Source organism: Oreochromis aureus, linkage group 11 (genome assembly GCF_013358895.1).
Source record: "Oreochromis aureus strain Israel breed Guangdong linkage group 11, ZZ_aureus, whole genome shotgun sequence".
Lineage (NCBI taxonomy): Eukaryota > Metazoa > Chordata > Actinopteri > Cichliformes > Cichlidae > Oreochromis > Oreochromis aureus.
Window position 1 is genome coordinate 11,229,747 of NC_052952.1, and position 22,168 is coordinate 11,251,914.

Here is a 22,168-nt window from a genome sequence, read left to right on the forward strand (position 1 = left end):
AACTACAGCTGTGAAGCATGATGGAGGGAGCATTGTTGATTGGCCTGGATACTTTGCAATCACTGAGGGAACAATACGCTGAAAATTGTACCAAAAAGTTTACAGGAGCAGTTCAGGGCAGCAATCCATCAACTACTGGTTAGGAGGGGTTAGATGAAGCAACAAGAAAATGACCATAGAGCACAAAAAGGAAATCCATAACTTAACTTAATGGGAAAAGAAAATTAATGATTAATGGCCACGTGGGTATCATAGCCTGTTGTGGCACATTGTGTTATTAAACACAAGGTGATCAGTTAATAATCAATTTCCAGTTCCAATAACATAAAGCATCATAAATTTGAGGCACAGGGTAAATACATTTGTAATGTAATTCCCACAGTTTCTGTGCTCCATAAAGAAAATCTTACATAGATAACTAAAAAAAATCCCTCCTTGAAAGCATGAATGGTAAGATTTGTTGACTTAAAATTTTCATGAGTTGAATGAGTTGAGTAACAGTTAAGTATTACATGCAGTTTTTCCCCTGCAGCAAACAAAGAGGAAAAACAGAATATATTAGCAAACGTGCCTGATTTATGTGCACTTTATGTGCTTATACAGTCTATACTGCATTTTGCTGGGAGTTTCAGCACATCTGGAGAGAAGTGGAGTAGATGAGAAAGGTAAAATGAAGATAACACCAGGGGAGTTAACAATGACGGGTTAGGCATTTTTGTGGAACAAACCTCTGGCCCACCACACTGAATCCATTTGGGACTATCTTGGCTTTTTAGGCAAAGGCAAATCGAGCATTTAGAAAATGTATGATGTAAATGTATTCATGATATGATCTGCTGGTGAAGGGCAATATACTTAGGAGAGGTCTATCACTTCTAACTGTCAGTCAGCCTGAAACTTATTATGTGGTCTGAAGTCTCTTGAAGATGCAAAAAAAAAAATAAAAAATTGTGGACCTTGAATTGAGTTTATTGCCTAGAAAACATGAAATTGCCTAGAAAACATGAAATGCTCTAAAACTGAAACAAATTCAGTTAGTTGGTACGCGCAAATGGTACGTGCACGGGTAGCACGTACCATTTTGCTACCCGTGCAGTCAGCCAGCTGTTATAACATTGGAACCAACTTGGTTGGAGCAATACATAGCCTATCTACTTAAATAGGTGTTAAACTAACTGTTGGGATAGTTTGTACATACAATAGTTTCTTCCAAGTGAACATTATTACATTGCAAAACCAAAACACAATCTTGTATTTGCCAACCCACAAAGTATACTGAAAAGGGAATTTAGTTTTAGCTGTGGTGAGGCTGGGTATGAGAACACACTCTCATACTGAAAGCTACAGCTAAATAATTAAAGGGCAATCCCACCCTGAAATGGATTTCACAAATGCTACTTGTTTGTTCTCTGACAGCTCAGCCTATGTGTGAACACTGGCAACAACATTCCAGAGAAACTAATTAGCCAGTGGTCTGACAGACTGAGAGGAGTTAAGTATGAGTTTCACTGGTCTGAATCTCAGTACAGTTAGACAGTTGCAGGGTGCACAGTGAAATGTGGTAAGTTAAGACAGCAATCTCACTACCCGAAACAAGATTAATGTGTTATTAGTGTGTTGCAATACAATTCATTAAAAGCAGTGATTATTTAATTGACAAAATTGAATTATTATTCAAACTTGCACCATGATTGCATCTAGTTAACGTCTTTTTCAAAGCCACTACTGGGAAGGTCACACACATTACTTTCTAATTAGCAAATCAGTTCATGTTTCATCTAGTAATGCGGCTCATAGAGCTGTTTATAAAGACCTGACTCATGAGATTCAACCACACACGTCATACTTTGTAGCTGTTGCTGACATGGTCAGATAAAACAATATGTATATTCTGATTACCTGCTTTTACACGAGTACATATTGTTGGTACGTGTGTGCACTGTTGGCATGTGAATGTGTACTGTATGTTTATTTACCTGTTTTGACAGCAGTAAAGCAGTGTGTGTGTGTTGTCTTGTATGAGCAGAAGAAGCAGTAGTAATGCTTTGGCTCTTGTTATCGTAGATGGACTCTCCAGACAACGCAGCACTTTCAGCACCAAATCCTAAAAAGAAGGAAATTAAAATTATTCCTCAAACAGATTACATCCTCTGGCAACATAGCTAGTATTGCCTTCAGTGTGTGTGTTTGTGTAGGATTATAGGAAAATGTGGTCCTGGACACATCTACTATTCTATGAATTGCAACTAGGTTTCCAAAAAAGATCTGATGCTCTGTAAGATGTAAAGAAAAACAAAAAGCTGAACGCAACAATTTGTGTCTGGTTTTTTTTCTTCAATTAATGCTCATTCTGAAGCTACACACACAGACAAATTAACAGCTGACCAATTACTTAGTAGTTTCTACTACAGAAGATGTCAAAAGGACCACATTCTGCCATGATGGCAGACACACAAACAGACTCACTGTGAAACCGATACTTCGAGTTGATTGGCATTTTTGGTGGTGTGCAACTGCCCCCCCCCCCCCCATCCCAAAAAACCCCCCAAAATGTCCCCAAAAAATGTTAATTTGGTAACATAATAAGTAATCTGGTAAATTTAAAGTTCAAAGAGAAAAAAGGACTTTGCTGTCCTAATATCTTATCACAAGTAACAGAAATCAACAGAAAAGAGAAAAATATCCAAACTAATAACATTTCTTTAATTTTTATTTTTTTTTTGAAAATGCATGTAAAACAAGTTAAAAATTAATCAGCTCAGACTAGACACGCATACACAAACTCGCATGCCTACAGCTACAGTAACTGGTTGGAAAAAATTTTGACTGACCAGCCTTCATTACCATTATCATAATCACCAGCACCACTGAATGTGTGTGTGTGTGTGTGTCTCAGCAATGAGAAAGCATGTGTATACATGTGTGTTTATAGAGTTACACACTAAGTTAATTAATTTCAAAAGCCCAGTAGTGTGCGCCTTGCTGATAAGTCCCACCCCACTACCCATAATGCTTTGCTGAAGTAGAAGGCTACAGCATGTTCATTCAGCCAATTAGCCTAGATACTGACACACTCAACAAATTAACGCTTCTGCTTGAGTGTACACACACACAGTCACTCACTCACATGCATGTACACATACACACACACTAACAGAGTTCTGTGTAAACAAACTCTTGGTCTGTCTGTCCTTGTGCCAAGGGAAAGTGTGGGGGGAGGAGGGTGAATGCATATCATTGTATAATTAGAGCAGAGTTGAAGTACTAAGTTTGTATTCTGGTGTTAAATTGGAAATACTCAATGCAAATAAATTCAGTTCAGAGTCAATTACCAATGCTAGACTCCAAGTTAAAACCTTCAAATCAATTTCAGCTCCTCTGCCTTACCAAGATTAGCACATCACATACACACTTGATGGACTGTCTTATGAAAAATTAAATAAGCATTCCTGACAAATTAGTTCATGAACAGTTCAGCATCAGTTCATGAACTGTGTGGAAGAGAGAAAGAGAGTGGTAAAAACATCGTGAAGACGTTAAGAATCTGAGAAGGCCAGTTTCGTTTGTTCTTGGTGTTGTTGTGTAGTTATCCAGGAGTGTTTGTATCCCTCAGCCACTGTGTAAAACTCCCTAATTAGAGACATTCCTCACATGAACTAAAAATCAACCCTTTCCTTGTAGTGATGTTACCACCAAATCATCTGTCAAATAATGTTCTAGCAATTTTAACATGATGGTTGTTTGTGTCTAGGTTTCTGAGTCACACTTTTTTTGTTGCTATACATTAAAATATACACTCACCCAATACTTTATTAGATACACCTTGCTAATACTAGGTTAGACACATTTTTACATTCAGAACTGCTTTAATTCTTTGTGGCATTGATTTATATAGTGTGTATATAGTGAGCCCCCCAAAAAAAAAATACGCCCTACATCATTACACCAGAAAACATGCTTTCACATTTTTTTTACGCCAAATTCCTACTTTACTCTACTCAAAATACTGGATCTACAAATTGTGGAAAATTATTCTAAAAATGTTCCACAATTTGTACAATTACACAAATTGTGAATAGCTCATCAGCTACAGGCTTCTGAGAATTGGAAGAAATCTCTATGTCTAAGAGACAAGGCTGAAAATCAATATTGGATGGTGCTCTTCATGCCCAATACAGTTCTCTCTCATGGACATAACTGCATGGGCTCAGGAACACTTCCAGAAACCACAGTTCACTGGGCCATCAGCAGGTGCAGGTTAAATCTCTGTCATGCAAAGAAGTAGTGAACATGATCCGCCACCTTCTATGAGCCAAAGCTCATTTAAAATGGACTGAGGCAAACTGTTCTGTGGTGTAATGCGTTCTCAGATTTAACAGTTAATAAGTCTTCTTTGTTTTATTCTCAATAAAATATAACTTTATGAGATTTGCAAATCATTCACCCAGGGAAAACATGAAAATTCCACACAGAAAGGCCCCAGCCAGATGGTGGCGATGAACCCAGGACCTTCTTGCTGTGAAGCAACAGTGCTAACCACTACGCCACCGTGCTGATCATATTCTTATAGGTTTACATGCCTAACTGTACAGACGTGCTACCATGTGACTATCAAATTAAATATTTGTGTTAAGAAGCTGTTGAACCGGTGTACCTAATGCTGTGGTTGGTATGTGTAGCCAGAGATGTGTTACACAAGTGATACACATACCCTGTTTTGTGTGACACGGTGTGTTTGAGTGCATGAGGTGAGCAAGGCAGCGGCCACAGCAGTGAGCAGGTGCTGCTGGACCCGGGCTCCTGTACCCACTAGGCCCTCCAAGATGGCTACTGGACCACAGGTGTCAATTACTGATAGGAAGATTGCTGGGACCACCCGGGTTAGCCTAGAAAGAGACTGGAAAAACAGAAAAAGACACACACACACACACACACACACACAGACAACACACACACCTCACACACAACATATCAATACGCTCCTCTGAAATTCCTTGCCATTAGTGAAGGAACAAGTGTCCAGTGAAACATATTATGGAATAACAAATGACTGTGCCATTAAGAAAAACATTAATATAGTTCAAAGACTGACAGTGGGTGATGTGGGATATCAAATGCTTCACATGGCCCGAAGTAATACACTGTCCATCATAATAAAGTGGGTAGAGAACGTTGGTATAGTTTCAGAAAGTATGTGGTTTGTGACGCATCATAATAAAGTAGTTGATATTCATTCCTTGTGGTTCATTGGGAGAATCGCATCAGAATTAATGATTTTTTAGCAGACTATAACGGCAATACAAGAAATTCAGTCAGTACAAGAAACATGCAGATGATACAAGAAATTAAAACAGTCAAGCACATTTGGCTGCTTTAACTTTGTGTAATGTATACATGTGATGCAAATAAGTTTGTGAAATCAGCTTTAATTATTCAAAGTCAACTTGTATTAATCACCTTTTTTTTTAACTATATCTTTATAGCTCTTACAAAGGTAGCTGTACATACATATGTGTGAGCTTACAGAAATAGCAGTGACTCTGACAGCGTCCACAGTGGAGTGAGTGAACAGGTACCACAGGGCGGAGCCTATCTCTGTGGTGACCAGGTGATGGGAGGGACCAGACAGCACTGTTGATATGTTCTCTATTGCTTTTGCTGCCATATGATGAACTGCAGTGTCATCCTGAAAAACAAACATAAATGTATTTCTAAATCATGTATATCAACTCTGATATAGAGATCAGCTAACTGCACTGGGACTACACGAGGTAATGTATAATTTAAGTATGTAGCATATAGTAAAATGATCAAATTAAGGTGGCACTCACTACACTACCAACTACACTTATTATAACAGGCTACTGACAAAAACCTCAACAGCTGTCCTTCAGCAAAGACAAAGAATACCAAGCAGAAACACTTAGAAACATGAACAGAGACAATACAGACAGAAAAAGTTATTGTTTTACTACAGCCTGTGCTAGAAGCAATTTGTGTGCCAGCACAATCAACTGGTGAAGGTCACATATGTGTAAAGCTAAGCTTTCATACTGGTGTGCATCTTAATAGCAGAGTATATTATAATGATAAGGGTTCAGCATTTTCTGGTTGATTGTTAAATTCAAACCTCAAAACCCGATTACTGAAAAATGTGGCCACGATTTACAAAAAAGTAATAAAATCACAAACTGACAATTAGATTAGCTCTCAGTGACATCTCAGTACAAAACGTAGACCGAAGTTGTGCGTATGTATGAGTGAACTTGTGTATTAACTTGTGTTTGTGTGCATATTCAATGTGTATACTGTATGTGCCCACACACCTTTGCTTCAGTAGAGAATAGTTGTCAGTGTTCAGACAATGGGCTAATGAAATGTCTGTGGCTGAGGAAATTAGTTTTCCAGGAATGTCATTGTGGAGAAAGCCAGGAAGTAGAACAGAAGTGATTGCCTCTGTCAAGTTATTATTGTGTTTCACTGTGTTACATCATTTACACGCTATCTCCCTAGATATGGGATACGATAGAGCCTATTCATACAAAAACAGCTAATAATATTTTGTGGTAAAGGTTCATATGAACAGCTGAAACATTTATTTCACTCTGTAAATGTATTGTGTTAATTCTGAAAAACACATCAGTTTATACTTAAAAGTTGTTGTACAGTTCACAAAGTCAACACTTTTGTTTATAAAGCAAGTATAAATAATGGGATACTTAAGACAAAGCAGAAACAATAACAGTGATACTGGATACAAAAAATATATTTTCCCTCAAAAACAACTGAACTCATGTCATGTCAGTTTGAAATGATGTTCACATTAGACCTAAGTTGAAGCAAGTTTTTACATAATGTGCACTGACTGTGTCAAAGAATATTCTTTGGTCCCAAAATACAATAACAACATTTTGTATTAATCCTCTCTTGAAAAAAAGGATAAATCATTTGGCTTCTGTTCATCACAAAATGGCAAAATGTAATTTTAGGCGTTAAAAAGTTCGTTCTCTCACAGACACATTTACCTCTGACATTGAAGAAAGCATCTGTGACTAGGCTGCAATTCTTGGTTATTTCACCTCATACATCACATACAACATATACAAGTATATGGAAACAAAATCAAGACTTGCATCTTAAACAGATGACCTATTAAGCCAATATAGAACATCATATTATACTATTCACCACCAAGAGACTATGTTGAACAACGGCATAATGAATCCTCTGGCACCCCTCCGGGAACCGGTAGAATGGTCTGTTCCAGCATTCCCCAGGCTGTGCGGGCCAGCTCACTAATGAGCCCACGGGGGAGCACCCACTGTCTGTGTGTTTAATAGACTGTAGCCCTGCCAAGAACTACACAGAGAAGAGGAGGGGTGTTAAAGACAAAGAGTGAGAGAGATAGAGTGAGAGAGATATCCTTATATGTGGTGAGAAACAACTTGCTCATGCAAGAAATTCCATCATTATGATGCAGAGATAAATACAGCAGACAGAGAAAATAGTAAGTCATTCACACTATGTCTACCAGTATAAGTGCTCTCATTATATTATCTTTATTGCTAGCTATATAGCTTATAGCTAGCAAGTTAGACTTTACATTCCCAGAAAGGTAAGCTCAAAGAAATTAGTAAATAACATTTTTACAATTGTTCTTTCAATAATCTGGCTATATGATCAAATAAAAAGATTTTTGCTCATTTTGTTCTATAAAGACGCCTGTAATATGATGGAAACTGTTCAGTTCAGAAAAGAGCTTGAAGGGTTAACAAGCGTTAACAAGACTATATTAAAGAAACACACTTTTACTTGTCATGTCTTTAAACATATGGAGTCATAAGCTGGTCAGGCTGGAATATGAACCTCTCTGTAAACAATTTCTCCAGAAGTTATTTAGAGTTGGGTGTTTCAGTTAGGTAAACCAGATCAGAAGACTATATCACCAACCCCTATAACACACTATGATCTCTGTTGATGCATCAACAAAAAAATACAAAAAATTGTTTTAAATAAGAAAAACTCACAAAAATAACCAGTGTTTGTCGAATCACTGCTTTCTATTTTTTCCAGACATCTCTAAGATAATACTCTGAGACAAAAATGTATAACATCATGTATGGAGAAGGAAAAAACAGGAGACGCACACCATCACCAAAATATCATCCCAACTGTGAACCACTGTGGAGGGAGCATGGTGAGAACAAAGTGATGCAACTAGACATTTACCTAAAGTCAGTACCCTGATTTTAACCCAACCGACATCCTCTGCACATGAAGGTTGTTCAGCTGAGACAGGCTGTAATGAGAATGGCCCCAAGATCCTCCTGATTGTTGTGGAAATATCTACAGGAAGTGTCTGATTGAGGTTGTTGCTGTTAAAGGAGGTTCTACCACCGACTAAAGTTAATTTTCCCTTTTCAGGCCTGTACTGTTAGTAATAGCTCAATGTGTTCAATGAAGACATGAGGAGTACAGTGCTTTGTATGTTAATTGAGTAATCACACTGCTTTTGTAATTGTGACTTCCACAAAGATCAGCATATTGGTGGGGGGTTAATTTACTGTGCACTCTTCAAGGCAATCCACCCTCCGTAATGCTACTCTGTTGCCAAATGGATCAGGGCTACTACTGCCACTTGTGAGACGATAAAAGATATACTAGGGATTTGTTTTTCAAATGCAAAGTAAGAACTATATACCAGAGCTATACCTATGGGAGAGCCTAATGTATTTTAAAATCTGGAACTATATCACCACTTATCACCATCCTACCACCACTTAGTTTCATGAGGAAGAAGAAGATATAGAGGAGGCGTCACCCTCCATTTAAAATCACTTTTGCATCACGCCTCCTATAAAAAAAAAAAAAAAATAATGGAAAAAAAAATCCCTAAAGGCATTTTGTGATGCCAAATATTGTAACGCTTATAAATGATCAGCAGAGTAAGGTGAGAATTTTGAAGTTACAAATAGACAGTAGCTCAGCATTTGTAGAAATTATGCTTAGATGCAATCAAAAAGCCTGCTTGTATTGATGTCCAAGATCTAAAACTATTTTGTGAGCAATTTTTTAAATACTATCTGATATGAATATTACTGTTACTATTTACATGGTGAAGTTCAACCCTTTGGTTTTTGTTTTTTGTTTTTTTAGGTATACACTAAAAATATATGTACAGCACATGCAACACAACTGTTGTTTGGAAACTGATTGAAGTCTCAGAGAGTTATGACTTTAACTGCAGACTTTACAAGCATTAGGAGGAGCAGATTTACTGCTTTATTCTTCCGGCGTTAACTGCTGTTCAAAGAACATCAACTATATATGTAGCTCCAAGACAGAGAGGTAAAGCTAATCCATATTTGTAAACGTAACCTCAGATATATTCTGTCAATAACAAACTATGACTTGCACCACCATCGGACACACAGCAGCACTCAAGATAGATTTAACCCCCATCTTGACATCTTGCCCAACAACAGTTTGGCATGTGGAGGGGCTGGGGATCAACTATTAACCATGCTCTAACACATGAGACCACAGATGCATCTATAGGTAGACTACTATAGGCATATGTTACAATTTAGTGTGTGCCATAGTATTTCACTCAAAAAGAAAAATGTCAACTTCTTGGTTGTTCTGAGTTAAGGAACTGATGAAATAATTAGGTTGGGAAAATGTGGTATGCTAAGCCTCATTCTATCAATAATTGTATGAGCTATTAAAATTCAGAATCAAGTTGCAACTGCCAGAGTCATTTTACTGGTAATTGGAATGACTGCTCTGCAATTTCTCTTCATGACCTCAGCTGACAAGACAAGGTTTCACAATGCTCTTTGCTTTGTATAGTTTATAGACACCAGGGATGTGTTTGGTATATTTCAGTATCCTCTGCTGCTGTGTTGGACTAAATCAGATTTACAGAGATTTGAATTCCAAAACATGTACTAATATTAATTATTTCTAACATTATGAGCTATTGTTTAAGTTATTGTTAGTTAAATTAAAAATGTATTGTTAGTTAAATTAAAAAGTGTAGCTTACTGGTTGAACAGGTGAATCATTTGCCACAGGGCATATGGTTCACCTGCAGAGGCCCAGGTTCAAGTCTGCCCCAGGCTATTTCCTGTGTGTCATCCTCCCCCCTACTTTCTCTCCCCCTTTCTTGTCTACTGTACTGTCCTGTCCCCCCAAAAAGTGAAAATGCACAAAACAAATAAAACATTTCACCAATTCCAAATCATTGACAGATTAAAATAAGACTGATTCTGACCTTAGAAGAGGTTACAGAGGTTACAGGGAAAATAGATTAATGATCGCGGGTAAAAGTTACAAAAATAGACAAAAGGTTTTCCAGTATAATAACTTTGAAAACACATGAAACAAAATGTTAAGCTGATTACGGTCAGATCTAACACATCAAGCAATAGGAAAGTGTTCAGCAAATATAAAAATGGTTTAAATTCAGAATTGCCAAAAAACCCCCAAATCTGTTTCATCAGAAATCAATATGACTAACTGGCTTTATGGCAAGTAGTTTAAGCTTTAAAAAAAACCTCCCTTTTGTACAGAAAGATTTATGTGCTATATGAACCCCTGGCAAAATACAAATAATTTTTTTTTCAAATGAAAGAGTTCAAAGGCTAGGCTGATACTGAACAATAAAATCCTGTCTTCAAATGTTGATCAATGGATTAGATTTATATCCAAACATGTTTGCACCTGTCTGCTTAGTCTCAAGTACAAAGACAAGCAGATTAGAAAAAATAAATCACTTTCTTAAGTTGAAACCTTGGGCATGTTTAAGCAAACTTGTTCACATTTCATGTGGTTTCTCTTTCTAGTTAAAATCCTTTAGATGCCTGTGCACCTGGTTTTGAATAAGCCCCCATGGCAGCAACGCAGACATTGTCTACTGACCTCGCACACTACACATCTAGCACCCCAAGATAAACAGAGGCTTATAGACAAACAGGTAAACAGTGGGGAACAAAGGATTATAAGCTGATTTGGACAAAATAGCCGACATGAGAAAAAAAAATTAATGGACAAGTAATAGAGATGTGGGAAAGGACCAATTAGCAGGCAAATACAATATGTCACAACCCCCCCCAAAAAAACATACATATTAAATATAGCTGCAAGCACTGAGGAGGGGGCAAGAGATTCAATAGGCCACTGTCACTGAGGCAACTTGATCTGGTCAATAGCCTGGATGGAGGCATGTTATAGGGCTGCTTGTTGCAGCGCCTCCAAATGGTCAAATTATACAATTTTCTCCACCTTTATGCCAGTAGAAGGAAATTTGAAGATACTACCTCACTTCTCATCTTACAGCTTTGTGCCAAATTCAATTGGCTGGCTATCTCTGCCAATTTTGCCAAAACTTGAAAATAAATAAATAAATAAATACTACCATGCAAATAGCTTTTTTAATCAAGCTTCTTTTTTTTTTTGAAAGAAAATTCTGTATTACATGAACTGAAGTAATGCTCTGAACTCCACTTAATCAAATGAAGCCAACAGTACATCATCATTTAAATGCAAACATATGTTTTGGGTAACAATTACTATTAGTGAAACCATTCAGACCAACTGCGGTGTGGTGAGTTTCAATCATGTGTTTCATGAGATTTCAGTCAAACAGGAAGAAAAATGTTCTTCTCCTTTAAAAAAAACATGAAGATGCACATTTCCTTTGTAGTTTTATAATTCAGTGAGACACCATCTCAACTTCGTACATGAGCTTCATCCCAGCATTATGGAAAAGCACAATATGACTAACCTAACACCAACATAAAGAGTCCTTTTCTATGCCTTTATTCAACATAAAAATCACTTGGTCCAGACTGGGAAAAGCAAAAGAACCTCTATGCTAATGATTTCTCCAAAAGCTACTTGAAATCAGATCCTCCAGTTAAAGCGATGCGAATGGAAGAGTGGGTTGCAGAAGTGCTCCTGCCTATAAATAAAGGCATACAGTTTGTCTTGTTAAAGTCTGGTCTTCTCAAGAGCCATACCTGGCAGGGCCTTAGAAGAAGCATAATCAGGATTCAGAAAGCTGGAAAAAAAAGCTGGAGCAGACCAGGACACGCTGGAGAACATCTCTTTGCTGACCTGGGAACCTCGAAGTATTCCCAGATGGAGAGATGAAGATCTGGATTTCTCTGCTTAAACTACGCCTCCTAAGACTCGCAACCAGCAGCAAAAGCAGAAGATGGATGGATGCATGGATAGATGGAGGAATCGATTTTCTGGACTGAGATCTGAGTAATTATTCAGTGTATTTATCCAAAGACTGAGATGTACATCTCTTTGTATGTTGTTAGTAAAGTCAGATTGTGTTTATTTCTAATTGTACTTAAGCTAGAACTATTGGTCATTAAGAAATACATTACTTTTTGTAATTGTAAGTTTTTAATTGCAGATAGATACATCTGAATCCTTTTACTGAGGCAGGAACCTTCCAACGCAAAAACATCTAATTGTCCACAACCACAGAAAAAGCTAGCAAGGACTGCCCTAAATCACTGTGCCAAATTTCAAACCTTTTTTAGACCACAGGTCTAGAGCTAAAGAGCTAAAGGCTCGATTGTCAAAAGAAAAATGATAATGAATAAGGGGGGAAAAAAGTAGAAATACTATATACTTAGCCTATACAGCTTCATATGTTGGACTATTTCCCTTCATTTTTTGTTCATTAAACATGGGGATTAATTCTTAAAAAGGATTCTGAAGAAAAGGATGAGTAAGTATCCATTATTATATAATACATTTACTAACATTGTGTGTGTGTGTGTGTGTGTGTGTGTGTGTGTGTGTGTGTGTGTGTTCATGCATGTACAATGGTCATCCTATGTTAGACAAAAGGGTAGGGCCCACGACATCCCCCTCTGGTCTCCACTCCTTTGTGGAAGATAGTGTTAAATCATTAATAGGCCCACCACTGCTGTGTGTGTATGTATGTTTGTATGTAAGGATCCATGTGTGTAAGGGGGAGTTCTGCCTTCTGCCCCCTGGCTTCTATCACTGCAATACTGTTCACACATCACTTTTGTTGCACACACGCGCACACGCACACATATATTCACACATACACTTTTCATCTTAGGCAGTTGAAGCATCATCTTGTTCAGACTCATAAATAATTTCCTGTAGCTCAGTCTGGCCTGGAAACCTGCCTTTCACTCCATGCCATCCACTCCCCCTGTCCAACTACAACTTTCTCTCTTTCTCCCTGCCATCTCCACCCCCTTCCCCACTACACTGATCCTTCTTTCTTCATTTCTGTCAGTCCCCATTTCCTCCACCATATCGCTCTACTGACAAAACCAACGCATTGGCTCTGTGCCTTAGCTACTAAAAATATTTCATCTAAAAACTAATTAGCTATACTGATCAATATTTTTATATATAAACTAGACCAAATCTAGCCTTATATGTGACAGAATTGTCAGCTAGTCTCATATTGTCTTTGTTTTCCTTAGGGTATGGGATTCAATAAACCTTAAAGAAATCGATAGAGACCATCTGTCTAGATCTAAATTCACATTTTTGATATTTAAGACAACAGTGATGCCATAGGAGCAGCTCATTCTTTTCATGGGGGGGTGGGAGTGTGTGTTTGTGTGTGTCGGGAAGGGGTGGGGGGGGATGACAGGTCCCTCTATTTTTGGCTATTTCATCATAGGTTAACAGGTCACCCCTGTCAAGCAAAATTCAACTTCACTCAGTAGCCTGTTGTAGCTCTGTCTCCATCAACCTTCCCGAAGCTAAGCCATTAATCACTTCAATTTTTAGCTTATTTTGTTCGGATGGCAGACTTAAGATCTTCCCATAGTTTTTTAATAAACTCAAATTAAACAGACTGCAAGGGTCATTGAGAAATCTCTAGTTTGCTTATATTTAAGCAGTTCATGTTGGATTTGTGTTGTTTTTGCCAGGCCTTTACGTGACTAACTGGAGGACATTTGCAGTCAAAACTTCTGATATTTAGTGTTTATTGTTTTCTATATCCATTTAATATTTCATATGCCACCAACTGTCCCAAAAAGGAGGATTCTTTAAATCTCATGCTCAAAATCTGCATCATTTTTTTCTCTAAACCTACTTTTAGAAGTTGTAGACAAAAAGCTATGATTTAACCTCATCTGTGGGCAACCTGAAGTTAAACCAACATCTTAACCAGATGTGGCTTTGGATACTTGATCATGACATTTGTGATGGGGTACTTGGTAAAGTTTCCTCCTAATGACCTTTTTGGTGCATCATCTCTGCACGGTGGAAAAACACTGCTAAAGCTTACAGCAACCACAATGAACCACAATTTTCTTCATTTTCACAGCTCTCCTTAAGAGGACCTTCTTAAAGATTTTGGAAATTATAATATGGAGATGTTTTAATATAGCCTTAACTTGATTTATAAACATCAGTTAACTTTAAGATCCTCAGTCAATTGCTTAGAAAGCCCATGGCGGTTCTCAACCTAGTCAACATGTTTTAGTGCTTCACTGAAATAGTTAATCAAGTTTTACTGTTTAACAAGTAAAAGAAAATAAAGCAACAAAACAAGTATTTTGCCCATAGGTGCCCAAACAAGGATGTGTATCTCAAACGTCCAACCATATAATGTGACCACTATCTCTCCAATAATTGTAAAACCCACGAGACAAAGTTAGCCCAAATAGACAGCTCTGTAACGTGATGACAAATATTATTCTACTGGAAAAACAGCTCGTCAGGGAAAGGGAGACTGGGAGGAGAGAGAAAATGGAGTGTGAGAGGAGAGATGGAAAAAGAGTGAGGCAGGTTGGGTCTTAGGATGAGTGTCTGGTCCCTAAGGCTGTGTGTGAGTAGTGTGTGTTTCCATCAGCATACTCTCTCAGCTCAATAATGATAAATAAGTCAACCTTCTCTCTCCTCCCCTACACCCCTCTCCTCGCTCCTGTCACATACACACACGCACACACACGCACACCTCTTCTCTGTTCATCTACCCCCCTACACTCCCAGTGGTAATGAAGCAACAGTAGGTACTAGCTGACAACTGTGCAGACTGGTTTCATCTATATTCATTCTGCTATAGTGGGCCACCACAGCAAGACCCTTTCTGCACCTAAGAGACAAAACAACATCCATCCATCTCCTCCTTTCCTTTTACCTGTTCACTGTATATCACTGTCTACCAAATGTTTCCCTAATCCGTGGGAAAAGGTCACCGTGTAAAAATACTAGAAAGAAAAACACTGTATATTTCTTCACTGTATATGTGATGTGGGAGGACTTTTTAATATACATGCTTTAAAAAGCACAAGCCCATTTCTAATCTTTATTTTAGTTTTAAATCAACTACGGTCTTATAGGTTCACTTTTTTAAAATAACAGTAATGTAAAAGGCAAAGTAAGAAAAAGGGATGAAATAAGGCAGGAAAAGAAAAAGTGAAAGAAAAAAATAGCGAAAAGGAAAGAAGTATCTACATTTCTATTTGTGTTCCTGCTCCATCTACTGTATATGTGTGTCTGGAGGGTCCTAATTGCTGCTGAGGTCAGACTGCTGAGCAGTAAAGGGTTGTGTTTGATGCAGGTAAGAGTGCGAATGCGCGCATGTGTGTGTGTGACTGCTCTGCATGCCCTTGACTTGCAGCTGGCAAACAACGCTTTAGGCCCCCACAGCTGCCTCATCATTACAGTTCACAGGGATCCCCTGCCACACACTCTTGCACACACACACACACACACACACACAGTGAAAGAGACTTAGTCACAGCTACACAGGCACAGACAAACAGACACACGCAGACATACACAGAGACACTCACCCCTTCCCGCAGGCTCCTCATTAAGCCAGTGTAGGCGGCAGCGGGAACGAACCACAGTCCCTCTGGGGAGCCTCTCTTCTTCTCCTGATAGAGAGGCATAGAAAAGAGAGGGAGAAAGGGTGAGAGAAGAGAGATGGAGGGGATACAGTAAAGGGAGGAGGGGGCAGTTGAGGAGTAGAGTGGGAGTGAGAGAAAGGCAGAGTGTAGGAGATGCGGAGTGCAGCAGAGAGGAGTTGAGGAAAGGGTAAGAAAAGGGTGCAAAAGGAGCCAGGGCATCTTTATTACTTAACAGCATTTGCAATATCTAAATTTAGACTTTTCGATCAAAATATTCTGAAAATATATGAACAAGGTACATGTGAGCATTACAAACAGTGTTTTTTCATTGATTATTTAAGAAACAATCTGTTATCTATTAGTATTAGTAGTAAATAACATTTCACAAAATAGTTGAAAAAATGTGTGACAACTTCATATGGACTAGGCTGATGGTTTTGGTTGCTTTGCACATAATTCTGCGTAATCCTGAAATGATCATATATTTTATATTAATCTGGGAAATCTAGCTTAGTATTTTTTCCTGTGAATTAACTTAAATGTTCAGTCATCAAAAATGTTGCCACGGTATTTTCAGTTATTCACGTGATCATTTGTTTAGCATTTACTTCTTATCCTGACAAAATAGGCTTTTCATTTATACTGTCTTACTAGGAGTGTCTTAAAATCCACAAAATTTAGATAAATTCAACAATAATTCAACTTTTTTTTGTCAAACAATTTTCTGCTCCATTGCAATTGTATAAGCTCTAGGCTACATCTAACCTTGAGGATAAAGTCAGCACTGGAGGCTATAGCTAATCGTTGTCATTGACTGGGGCTGCAGAAGAGTAAAGAAGATCATTTTACCAGGGGACACGTACAGAGCCATTCCACATTACTCAAACTGTTTCTCCTGCCATTATAGAGACAGTGGGTCCACATGGCTGGTAGAGCTCAGATCCCATGAAGGATTTTCATCTGAACTGTTTGTAATTAAGACATTTGCTTTCACTAATGCTGCTAAATGATCTTAACAATTCATTAAGGTGTTAAAGACAGTTAGGTGATAGCATGAGACAAAAAAACACCCAATTGTACCTACTACTTAAAATCAGTCTGATAATATTTCATTTCATCCTTATAAAGCCCAATAAGGGTACAGGTTTTTGTGGTGTTTTTTTCAAGGGTATATCTAGCCTCGAAAACACAGAAGGCAAAGTAGCTGACACTAAGCAGAAAACCTATCAGACCACCAACTCACCCGTCCAACATGAGACTCTAAACACAGTCAAAATAAAGAAACGGCTGCGTTTTTGGAGATATAATTCTTAAACTGGCATTGAATGAAAAATAGTCAAGGTTAAAACACCTTTTCATGGAGGACTCCTTTTAAAGAAGTTGACTCAGAGAAATGTTGTGGATATATCCATACAACATCATGAAACCAAAAAGACATTTGTGACTTTTCAAGAGAATGAATATACCCACCAAAAATTTTATGTAATTATGCTGTAAACTGAGAAACTGACCATTTTAGTCTTGATGGTGTATCAAGGACAGCCAGAACCACTGAAAAATACAATTTCATGTCACGAGGCCAAGATTAGATTAACTTTTGTAGTATATATAATAACTAAACTGAATGTATGTGCCTCCCACACTCTAATAAGGGCTTTGGGTGAAAAATTCCAAATTTCTGCAGAGATCTGAGGCAATATACATTATATAATGATCCTCTGACAACCCTGCAGTTTGCGATATATATCTATAACATGTAGTGGGTCTAAAAGCAAATATGACAGCTGTTGATATCTCTCTTGTATTTAATTTCTCTCTAGCAGCGAAATAAATTAAATGTGTGAATGTCTGGAAATAATGCTGTTTTGATTTCATTTAGTGAGGTAAAAATATATTCAACAGTCACCATTACTGTTAATAAGTTTCTCAATTAAAACATCCATCCATCCATCCATTCACTTCCGCTTATCCTTTTCAGGGTTGCGGGGGGCGCTGGAGCCTATCCCAGCTGTCATAGGGCGAGAGGCGGGGTACACCCTGGACAGGTCGCCAGTCTGTCGCAGGGCCAAACAACCATGCGCACTCACATTCATTCGCACATTCACACCTAGTGACAATTTGGATTATCCAATTAACCTATCCCCACAAGCTGCATGTCTTTGGGACGGTGGGAGGAAGCCGGAGTACCGGAGGGAACCCACGCAAACATGGAGAACATGCAAACTCCACACAGAAAGACCCCGGCCTGATGTTGGAATTGAACTCAGGACCTTCTTGCTGTGCGGCAACAGTGCTAACCACCGTGCCGCCCAATTAAAACATGATTTCAATAAATTGCAATTACCCAGACTAAGTGCACTAAAACTTCAGTGACAGTAAAGACACCACATTACAGACCATGTTGTAGGGATGTTAAGTAGATATAAGATCATTGTTGCATTTTTTTACTATGACTAAATGAAAATGTACACGTTTAAATTGCTGGTTAGATGATCTCTGTGGGAGCTAGAACACATTTGCATCAATGGACGGATAAACAATTCCTGCAGGAGCTTAAGTGTCAATTTATTAAGAGCTTCGACACAGCAATGAGATTGTTTAAGGTTTCAGGAGAATAATATGTGCAATCAGGTGGGCTGATTGATTTTTAAAGGTTATCCATCAGTTGAGTAAATAAAAATCTTATGCTTAATTGACCTGCCTGGGTAAATTAGGTTAACTGGCAATAAATTGGCAGTGCCCCTGGTAATGAAGTCAAACGAGGCCCCCTCCGCTCTAATTCTCAGGGCTGGGGGTCAATTAAATTCCAACTGAATTCAGTTAGTGTGTAGATTTAAAGTCCATTACCTGATGACAGAGTACTTTCATTCATTTCACTTAAAGCTGGTCATTACCACTGAAGAAATAACAAACAGGCTTACTCGTGACATCAATTCTGTGTTCATTTTTACTTGTTAACTGAAAAAATCAATTTCACTGCTGAAATGTTGGCGAAAGAGAAACTTTCTTAATCAGATGATATTACGCATTCACAGCCACCTCTTGTCAAATCCCAGCCACTTAAAGTTAACAGCAAGGTGAGCAGCCAGTGAATCATTTCTTTCATTGTATTTCTTACTGCTTGTATTAACATAATTGTTCGGGTCATTTAATGACATAATATGCCACTGCCTCGTCTAGTATGTAGAAGAAAGCTTCAACAATATTAAGAGATTTTGTCTGAGACTAATTAAAGACCTTCATGAATTAGTCTTAACAATGGTGTATGGAAAACAGACTTTAATCGCAGGTTAACGGTAAAAAAAATAAAATAAAATCAAACAGTAAGAAATGCACCTGCCCCAATCTGCTAATTTCTTCTCGACAAAAATGTTATGGCAAATAACATTTCCATTCACAGCTCCTCATCTGTTGTACCTCTTCTAATCAAGAAAAAATCTACTTCACAAAGAATGAGTGTTAAAAAAAAGAGTAATGTTCTTGCCCCTTATGCAACCTCCTGCAATGAGTGCCCTTTTCATGCCTAAAGCAAGTTTGCATGTGGACCTACTTCTATAGACGTGTTTGGAAACATAATCATGTTTCAATAAACTGCAACATATCTATCTCTTTATAAATGTCTCTTCACGTTGGCTTCTGACAGTCAAAGTGTACCTGAGAGGAGATGAGGTAGAGGAACTCCGCGAGTGGTGGCAACAGGAGCCGTTTTATTTTACTGTTCCTCAGATTATCCCTCAGGAGGTCTGTTAGTGTGGACACAGCCTGCAAAGAGCATGACAAACACTTTCAATAGTACTTCTATTTTCACTTGAAGTTCAATCACATGACAAAAATATTAATTAAACAAATGATACAGTCTGCACAATAAAATTACAATTCATTGTACATTTATATATTCACCTTGGGCTGGACATATTCTATTTTTTAATACAAGCCAGGGGCATCAGTATTACCCAGAGACATCACCAGAAGCTTGGCAATGCTCTGCTAGCACATAAAAATTTCAACTTCAAAATTCTTATGTTCTAACATTGTTTTTAAGTTAAGGTAGCAACAACAAAACGCTTAGCTAAAACCAAATATCTAATTCATGAATGCAATCAACTAAAAATCTTAAGGAAAAATAGGAAAATTTATTTTGTCAAAGTCACTAAGGCCACTGTGTACAGAGATCATAATTTCAAAGCCTGCAAAGCTGTCCCACTGTGTAGGATTATAGTCCAAATCTACCAGGAGCTGCCAGTGTTGTAGTCAACAAAAACCTGGTCTACAACTTTTGAGGAACGGAGACATGCATATTATTTAGAATTTGATGACTAAAACGGCAACAATGTCATGCTAACCTGAAAAACATTTAACAACTGTTTGTTTTAGTAAAGCTGAACAACTATCCACTGATGTACTTTGAAAGAACCCGCAAATGTAATATGGTCACTTCTTCTATGAGGTTAACACAAAGCCCGCAGTGAAGGCTGCAGGACCCAGAGTGATGCTCAGGTTGGATCTTTTCAAACAAATCCAGCAGTCAAAGCTTGACTTTCAGAAAAAATGAGTGATGAGGTCAACAGGTTTACAGCACTGAGGTTGGTTTCTACAGTAGGGACACTGCTGCCACATCTAATACTCTTTGAGCAATAAACTAAAGTTGTGTAATGTAAAAAACAAACAAACAAACAAACAAACAGCAGAAATGTGTAACAAAATACTTTGTGTAGTGAGTTATAAGATAATAATATGGTTTACTTTTTAAGTAAGGACAAGATGATTAGCTGCTGGAATAAGACATACTTGGTATATCTATAGCCCTGTGTTAGGCTGGAAACATGTCCAGGGTATATTTCATGACTTAGAGGATGGATATGCTCAGGGCCCTCTGCCCCCCTGAACTGGATGAATAGAGTTAAGAAAACAGAAGCATGGATGGGATATACATTATACAAAAAAAAATCCTATTAAACTCAGATGTAAACACACACAGACTTAATTATATGCAAACACAGCCTTTCTGGCTGGCTGCTTCCTGACATTAGCATTACTGCCAGCTTTCCCCCCTCTGTGATCTGATGCAAGTTCTGCCTCACTCCTCTTTTGTTCCTGCTTTCTTCTTTATTTTTTCCATTGTTTCCATTCTCTCCCAGTTTTGTATTGTTTCTGTATTGTTGAACATCTTTTCTCCTTCTCTTCCATTTTAAATTTGCCTGCTGTGCTTCTATTACAGCTCTCTCACTAATCCTGTCTGTTAGCTATGTTGTTCTGTCTGTCCATTTTAGGGTGAGAAGGTGTGACAGATTTTCCTGTTCTCTCCCAAAAAAAGTTTTACTACAGTTACACTCAAGTGATTGTATTTTGCCATTTTCCGATCTTCTTATCTCAGCATCAGCACTTCAGGTGAAAACTATGCACATCAATGCACACAAGGAAATACAAACCCATGCACTTGATTAACACACATAAACAACAACGCAGACACACGCACAGACACACACAGAATAAACAGTGCAATGACCAGTTACTGCAGTGGACTATTAGCCTTATAGAAGACTGAAGACTCAACAAGAAGTAATAGGCAATACAAGCCCATACAGCGGTGACAGAGGAGACTGACTTATCAATCAGTACACCAGGATTTCAATCCCAGTCATAGCGTGAAAGGCGGGGGCACACCCTGGATAGGTTGTCAGCTTGTTGCACGGCTAAATTCCACTTAATGAATCACATCTCTTATATTAACAATGTCAGGCACAGATTATCACAGGATCTAAAAACACATTCACCAAATATCCCTAGGAAACAAGACTTTTATATTGTTTGTTTACCCATAAGAGTATCCAGACGGCACTGTAGATTTCAGCGTTTACTTTAATCAAAATCAGTCTTAACATAATTACACAACACAGCCGGTCCAAACCTTTTAATTCTTTTTTACAAAGTATATTCAGAAATCCAGAAATGTCTTTGTCTCTGAATATGTCTTCTTAAGGACTGCTGTGAGCTTTTAAAATTCATTGCTTTCCCACAACCCCCACCCTTCACAGTTCAAGCTTTTGTGGCAAAACTCCCAGAAAAGCTGGGGAAGATCATATGTAGTGGATTTTGAGCTTCTCTATCTCACATTAAGAAAGCAAGAAACATGCATTAGTAACATTAAAACAAAACATTTATTTTTCATACAATTCTATTTGACAGCTGAAGGTCAATGGCAGACTCACTGTAGAAAGACAAAAGAGAAACAAACAGCACAGGAAGAAAGAAGAGTGAGACAGGAAGAGAGACAGACGAGTGTGTCTATT

General features: G+C 38.0%; 1 protein-coding gene across 3 annotated transcripts in view; it reads right to left on the reverse strand.

The window, feature by feature from the left end:
- The window catches only part of ulk4 (unc-51 like kinase 4), a 72,860-nt gene that overhangs the window by 39,420 nt on the left and 11,272 nt on the right, over window positions 1-22,168 (reverse strand). For all 3 annotated transcript variants that reach the window (XM_031742675.2, XM_039620241.1, XM_039620242.1), the window contains exons 17-21: window positions 19,533-19,640; window positions 15,822-15,905; window positions 5,525-5,686; window positions 4,712-4,897; window positions 1,977-2,104 (exon numbers count right to left, since the gene is read on the reverse strand). In XM_031742675.2, the coding sequence (XP_031598535.2) occupies window positions 1,977-2,104; window positions 4,712-4,897; window positions 5,525-5,686; window positions 15,822-15,905; window positions 19,533-19,640 (668 nt within the window). The remainder of the gene's footprint in view (window positions 1-1,976; window positions 2,105-4,711; window positions 4,898-5,524; window positions 5,687-15,821; window positions 15,906-19,532; window positions 19,641-22,168) is intronic.